The 7,968-nt window shown below is 42.3% G+C and overlaps 1 protein-coding gene across 3 annotated transcripts in view; it reads left to right on the forward strand.

Moving 5' to 3' along the window:
* Positions 1-7,110, forward strand: part of LOC139279963 (ETS homologous factor-like) — a 225,238-nt gene extending 218,128 nt beyond the window's left edge. For 2 of the 3 annotated variants that reach the window (XM_070899326.1, XM_070899327.1), the window contains 2 exons: positions 2,279-2,474; positions 6,090-7,110. In XM_070899326.1, the coding sequence (XP_070755427.1) occupies positions 2,279-2,474; positions 6,090-6,189 (296 nt within the window). In that variant the 3' untranslated portion in view covers positions 6,190-7,110. Of the gene's footprint in view, positions 1-2,278; positions 2,507-6,089 lie in introns of all 3 variants that reach the window. The other variant, XM_070899328.1, reaches the window with a different exon arrangement.
* Positions 7,111-7,968: the final 858 nt, after the last annotated feature.

Raw genomic sequence — 7,968 nt, forward strand, 5'->3', positions numbered from 1 at the left:
ATAGGGTCATGTGATCTTTTACGTCCACCTGAGAGGGCAGATGGGGCCTCGGTTTAACATCTCATCCGAAAGACGGTGCCTCCCTAGTGCCAGCCTAGATTTTGTGCTTAAGTCTCTGGAGTCGGGCTTTAACCCACAACCTTTATTATAGTTGCTAAACTTGTTTGTTACAACCACCGTGTCCTCCAGCTGATTATGTGTCAGTGTTTTTAACTGTTCACAAACCAAAGGCCAGGCAGCTACACTGCTGAAGTTCCTGATTTTATTTTTGATAAGCACCCTGGGCAAACGATTATAGTTCCATGCTGCACAGAGGAGCTGCAACTACGCTATGAAATGGGTAAAAAATGATTTGAATAATTATTTTGCATTAACACGCAAATGTTCAACTGTGCCCTTCCTCCAAAATGCAATACGCAATTCTCCACTCAAAATAATTCTTTTCTTGGATCTCGAGTGTAGAACCCCTTACCTCCTTTAATCTTTCCTTCCTCCTGTAATCTACAGGCATTTAAACCCAAGCTAACCAATGCTGCTCTCCCTTCCCCAAAGCCTGCTGAAGAGCCTCTGAATTGCCCTCCACTTACTCTGAACCACCATATTAAAGGTGATTTACTTTGTCCCGACATGCCCCTGTGCAGGAACACACCTTGGGAGGGACCACGTGCCCAGAGGTGAGAGATTAAAATCCACCACTGCCACAGCCTGACAGATTTGCAGCAGCTTGCTTTTATATCTAGAGGACTAGCATACAAGGGGGTAGAAGTTATGCTTTAGTTATTCAAAGCCCTGGTGAGACCACACCTGGAGTACTGTGTCAGTTCTAGGCCCCACACCTTAGGAAGGATATATTGGCCGTGGAGGGAGTGCAGTGTAGGTTTGCCAGAATGATACCCGGACACCCAAGGGTTAAATTACATGGGGAGATTACCCAAACTAGTGTTGTATTCCCTGGAATTTAGAGGGTTAAGGGGTGAGTTGATCAAAGTTTTCAGGATATTAAGGGGTAGGTAGGAAAAAAACTATTTCTGCTGGTTGGGGAGTCGAGGATGAGGAGACATAGCCTATAAATTAGAGCTAGATCTTTCAGGAGTGAAATTAAGAAGCACTTTTATACACAAAGGATGGTAGAAGTTTGGAACTCTCTTCTGCAAATGGCAGTTGATGCTAGGTCAATTGTTCATTTTAAATCGGAGATTGATAACTTTTTTGTCAACCAAAGCTATGAAGGGATATGAGCCAAAGGCGGGTAAATGGAGTTAGGTTTTTTAGATCAGCCATGATCTCATTGAATGGCGGAAGAAGCTTGAGGGACTGTATGGCCTACTCCTGCTCCCTTGTTCCTAATGGCCAACAGCTCTGGGGCTCTCTGGCTGCTGTCCAAGAACAGCATCCCCCAAGCGGAAAGCAGAGAAGAATCAGCCCCATCTTATCCCTTCAATTATTACTTCCAACCTTAGTGGGTCCTGGATCATGGATCATGGTAATCGCTTCATCTGGATCTTGCAATAATTTAAACATTTGTGAGGAGATTGGATAATTAATATATTGAATTGTTTCAAAATTAATGTTGCTAGGCCAGGAGTGGTATGCAAGCTGCAGATTATAACATCGTGATCCAGGCTGGGCTAGGCCAAGCCAGGCGAATATGGAAAATTTCAGTCCATTCAGGATTCTAAGTCACAAGTTGATCTTTCCTCCAAGTGTCTAGTCGAACTCTCTCTGCCTAATTAAAATGTAGTGTTTAACATGTTGTCCCTCACAAAGGCTTAATAATGGAATTGTAATTAACTTCTTTTTATGTCCTGGCATTTAAAACCAACCGCATTACTACTTGCAGTTGCATATGCTGACTCAAAACTCATTTGTCTTTATTGACCCTAATTGCCACCAGAGAGCAGAGGCAATCGCTCCCTTTATGTGTGACTTCGATCTGAAGGCAAGTCCTGGAAGTGAACATACGACTTTCTGACACACAACCATTCCAAATCACAATTTGGTTTTCAAATGTTACCTCAGGAGACTTTACAAAAGTAGATCCTGCTCTCTTCCTGGTCAATATTTATCCTCAAGCAACATCTAAGGCACATGATTCGGCCAGTTATTTCATTGCTGTTTGTAAGATCTTTTGTCAGTGCGTTTCCGACATTTACAACAGTATACTTCAAAAGTATTTAATTGGCTGTAAAGCACTTTGGGATGGTCGGAGGTGGTGAAAGGCGCTATATAAATGCAAGTCTTTCGTTCTTTCAGTTATTCTGTGTACTTTTCTGTTCAGGTCCTCGAGGGACGCACCTGTGGGAGTTTATTCGCGATATCCTCCTGGACTCAGACAAGAACCCTGGACTTATAAAGTGGGAGGACAGATCTGAAGGAGTTTTTCGTTTCCTCAGGTCCGAAGCTGTTGCTCAGCTCTGGGGGAAGAAGAAAAACAACAGCAGTATGACGTACGAGAAGCTGAGCCGAGCAATGAGGTAGGAGATTCCTGCACCAAGTTTGTCTCTTCGTACGTATTCATTTTAGCGATCAGAACCCCCTACACCTAGCCCTGATATTCAATGTGGGGTCAGCACCACCACCAACAATGCAATGCTCAGGTCACTGGTGCATTCACCACAGTCTCGGAACCAGACGCCATTTTCTCCCTTCAGCAGGAAGTAGGTCTGAGTGAAAATTGCTGTAATGTTAGTGAAAACGCTGTGTGCTCTTTGCCCAGGACTGGCACTGCTCTGAGAACTCCCCCCCCACCACCCATCAAACATGAACCTGTGCAGCAATCTTAGGCTGCACAGTCAAATCAAAACATGAATACTTCCTCCAGGTCAGAGCTATCATCGGTAAGGTTTATGAAAGGGAAGATCTCACAATGTCCCCACCACTGAGATAGAAGTGGATAGTACAAACCGTAAAGGGAAGGAGAGGGGAGGTTTATCAATGGGAACATTTCACAACGCCCACACGGCAGTTGCCAGGATTAGCTCAGTTTCCATGTACAGGATGAGATTAAGACTAAACTACGATCTTCTGGTGTGACACCATCACATGCTGCTTTAGCACACCGTACACATTACAGAACCCAATTTATATTTTATAAAATCCATTGTTCTATGAAATGAAACTCCAAACCCGAATAATCCTGTCATTGTTTGCAAATTGGTTGTGAAATACATAAAGCTGATTTTAGAAAAGATTCATAAGCAGATTAGGTTGCAGTCATTAGCTAGTTATAAAATTAGAACATTTTCTTCACTGCATGATATGGTCAAAAATAAACACAAGAAATCTGGATCTACTATGTACTACCTAAAAACATACGATTCAAATGAAATATGAATAATGATGATCAATTTTTTTTTAATTCCTTCTTGAGATTGTGGGCATTGCTAGCAAGTCCGGCATTTATTTCCCATCATTAGTTGCCCTTGAGAAGGTGGTAGTGGGCCTTATAATTGAACCACTGCAGGCAACGTGCTCCCACAGAGCTGTTAGGAAGGGAGTTCCAGGATTTTTACCCAGCGATGATGAAGAAACAGCGATATATGTCCAACTCAGGATGGTGTGTGACTTGGAGGGGAACGTGGAGAGGATGACATTCCCAGGCACCTGATGCCCTTGTCCTGCTAGCTGGTGGAAGTCATGCATCTCCAACTGAACTTAGAGACTTATTATATGGTCTTGTATGAACTTTATCAAGATTAAAGTTTAATGTGTATCTGTGACAGACATGTTTCAAATTATAGTTGAGCTTTCATTTTGCAGTCATGCATACTATGTTACTCCAATAAAGACATATTTATCAATATGTTCAGGATGTGTATTTAACAAATAATTGAAATTGCAGCTTTCCTCCTTTATGCCACTTCTACAGAATTTCTACCGGTTACAAATTCTATTCGGCATATTGAACCTGGGTTTAAGTAGTTTTTTTTAAATAACAAGAACCTGTAACTCTGCAGCACTCCACAGATATCAGAGCAGGAGGAGAAAAAGGGGTGAGGGGTTAGTTGTGGACAAAAGCATGAAGATAGAAGAGAATCTACACAAGACTTTTGAAAGCAGAGAGAGAGGTGGCAAGATAGATATGCTGAGTGAGTTCCAGGGGGCAACAGCAAGATGGCTGAAAGGTCAGCAACCAAAAGAGGAGTGGAGGGAGCGGTAATTTAGCAGTAGGTCGGAGCCAGAAGATTGGAAGAGATTGTGGAAGTAGGCAGGGGCCATGACATGGAGGGGTTTGAAGGCGAGGGCAGAGGTCTTAAAGTAGATTCAATGGACCACAGAAACCCAGTGGAGCCTAGCAAGGTCTGGGGTTAATGACAGTGGTGGCACTAGTCTGGGTGAGGTCATGCACAACAATGCTAATAGTTTATGGAAGGTGAAGGTGGAAAGGTCAGAGAGGAGAATGTTGGAGGATCCAAGGTCACTAAGGCATGGATTAGGGTTTCAGGAATACAGATGGCTGATGTTTCGGAGGTGAAAGAACGTGGTCCCAGTAGCTGTTAGGATGTGGAGAGAAAGCTGAGCTTGGGGCTGAACAGGTAGCCAAGGTTCCATACTGGAATCAATCCGAGATGGCAGCAAGGTTGGTGATGGAGCTGAGGCTGGTGCCACTAATAAATGATGAACATTTATTTGGTTCACACTAACAGTGAGGAAGTACAACTGAAGCAATGTTTTAGATGTTACCAACAGTGCAAAGAATATCAGTGATAGTTGCTTAATGTCTAAACCTTCACATATCTTTCAATCGTTTTTTATTAGGAACATAGGACTAGGAGTAGGCCATTCAGCCCCTCAAATCTGTTCCGTCATTCAATGAGTTATTGGCTGATCTGTATCCTCACTCCATTTACCCAGCTTGGTTCCGTAACCATTAATACCCTTGCCAGACAAAAATCTGTCAATCTCAGTTTTAAAGTTTCAATTGACCCTCAGCCTCAACAGCTTTTTGGGGGAGATCGTTTCAAATTTCCACTATTCTTTGTGTGAAAACGTGGTTCCTGACATCACCCTTGAATGGTCTAGCTTTAACTTTAAGGTTTGTTCTGGACTCCCCCACCAGAGGAAATAGTTTTACCCTATCCAATCTTTTAATAATCATAAACAGCTCAATTAGATCACCCCTTAATCTTCTATACTTAACGAGATATCTTTATTACACTGAATTATGGCTTCAATAATCCATTGTCACCATTACCAGTGAGTTATTACATTTTAATTCATACAATTAGATCACAAGCCAACAAGTTTCTATCCACATCACTTGGAATTTCCCTCTCATTTTCCATCAATGTCTTTTATGGGGGTGCGGAGTGGGAGGAGATGAGAGATAATGGTCTCTGTGACTCCAGGACAGACTAGAGCGCACGGAGATGTTCCTCCTTCCCCTCCTAAGTGTAGAAATGGTGATGGAGCTGTACAGTCAGCTGTATCTGGGGCACAGATTATAGATGGTGTATTCGGAAAGGACAGTGTAGCACAGTCCAACTGGGCACTGGAATTATCATCAAGGTAATGTGGAAATTACTCATGTAAAAGGCAGTGCTTCCTAAAGCTTCAGTCAACAGGACATTCTTGAAGTTGAAATCTCCCTCTCCAACTCCCGCCAATAGAATATAATGGCTGCACTATAGATATTGACCGATCTTGATGTAACCAAATTCCCTCCAACATTTCATAGAATCATAGAATCCTACAGCACAGAAAGGAGGCATATGTGCTGGAAGAATCCAGGCAAAGCCTGTGCACGCTCAAAGCCAAAGATATACAAGTCTGCCTAATGCTGTAACCATCCAAGCCCCAATGGGAAGTGTTGAATTGTATGGCAAAGTGGATCACAAACACCCCTCCGTCCCACACCCAAACTAGCACTGCATTGAATACTTCGGGCTTTTATTCTTGTTATATTACTTTTTCATCAGTACAAATGCCGACTGAATGGATTCCCTCCAGTTCCTGTTGAAATGAATGACTGTGAAGTTATTAGTGCAGGTTGAAGAAATGATTCACCTTCGATCACTGTACAATTCTATATCCAGTGTGTATGACACTAAGACCGCTGCACTACTTGATATGGCCATTTTGTGTGACAGGTACTATTATAAACGGGAGATCCTGGAGCGAGTGGACGGCCGCAGATTGGTCTATAAATTTGGAAAGAATGCTCGAGGTTGGAGAGACAATGACCAATAATATGAATTCTTGGAGATCACCGTGGAAATGATTTCCACCTCATCAAAAAGATGCCAACATGGTTGTTATTATTTATATGTATAGAAAAATCAAACAGTAATAATGCTGGTCACTAACCCTTTCCATTTGTTTAATGACTGCCACCCACCCTCTTGTTGCCCAGAAATGACCGAGACCCTCAGAATCCCAGCAAATAGAAATCCTGAAAACCAATATTCACAGGGCGCTGTTGGGTGTGTGTGTCTGCTGTGCAGACAGATGTGTGGCAGTCATATAGGAAGGAGTGAGCAAAGTATTTTCCCCAAAAAATGAAAGCAACAATTTGATCACCAGCCCAAAAGGCAAGAAAGTCTGTCATTTCAATTTCTGTTAAGATGCAACAATTTTCATTTACATAGAGCATTTAACATTAAACAAATGTCCCAAAGTGCTTCACAGGAGCGTAATCAAACAACATTTGAACGCAAGACACATAAGAAGATATTAGGACAAGTGACCAAAAGCTTGGTCAAAGAGGTAGGTTTTAAGGAGTGCCTTAAAGGAGGACAGAGGTGGAGAGGTTTAGGGAGGGAGTTCCAGAGCTTGGGACCTTGCCTGCTGAAGGCACAGCTGCCGATGGTGGGATGACAGAAGTCATGATGCACAAGAGGCCAGAAGTGGTGAGCTTCTTCCTGCTGCCACACGCACTACATAGAGTCAGGCTAACAGTTCACATGAAGTAAGTGGATGGAAGGTGGTTCCTGCTGTGCGTGACTTACCATCGCACTTGTCTGCTGGGTGTCCAATGCAGAACTGTAGTGCTGCTCAGCCGCTGTGAGGGTTACTTTCTCCTTCTCCTAAAGATCAAATCATTGAGCGATCATCCCGATAATTTATGGCTAGAAATCCAATGGTTGAATTTTTATTTTATAGAAATAGCATACGGCAAAGTTCATTGTGAACGATTTTGATTCTAATATCTTGTAACAAATGGAAATGGTTAAAATCTTTTAATTCTGAAGAATCCTTGTAAATATATAACATTCCTGTAATGAAAGTAGTTTTAAAATCATCTTTTATATATTTGTAAACTAATTTAATTTGTATTGTATTCTGTGTTGATTTGAGCTCTCACTTGGCTGTGTGTTCCTTGAACTATGTGGAGAAGAATGATGTAAGATGTTTAAATGTGACAATGTGTTACTCGTTCATGTCGGTGGAACATGTACACAGGGTTCCATGATGTGCTTTGCACTACAAACTACAGCCAGCTAGCTTTCTGACAGAGGAAGTCAGTCCCATTCTCTGCTGGGAGACCACTTGCAAGAGGTATCTTGCAGGGATCATTCTTGGGCTCTTTGCATAAATGATTTGATGATAACCCCATTCACTTTGAGGTTTCAGCAGATTTTAGAAGTGGCTGGCTTGGAGTGTATTATTCCTCAGCAAATCGGCGTTGCGTTTATCAGAATAACACTGCAACATGGGAAATGGAATCTACTCTCCTTAACGGATTCCTTTGGACTAAGGATAGCTCCTGAGTTAGAATTCAATCTGTTGTGTGGGTCTGCGCTTATATATGTAATCAGGAAATAAACAGCCCTCAGAAAGGGGAGGGATATATGGTCTGCTGCAAAAGAAATCTGCACCTGCAGTTTGGTGCATCAATAGACACAACATAATAATGTGTACATTTAGGGCCTCGGATGATTTGGCAATGTGGGGGCTCCACTTGATGTTCCTTCCTTGAACCATCATGGAAAGCTGTTCATTAAAAGATGCTCACAATTACCACGAAGA

This window comes from Pristiophorus japonicus, chromosome 14 (assembly GCF_044704955.1).
Source record: "Pristiophorus japonicus isolate sPriJap1 chromosome 14, sPriJap1.hap1, whole genome shotgun sequence".
Classification (NCBI taxonomy): domain Eukaryota; kingdom Metazoa; phylum Chordata; class Chondrichthyes; family Pristiophoridae; genus Pristiophorus; species Pristiophorus japonicus.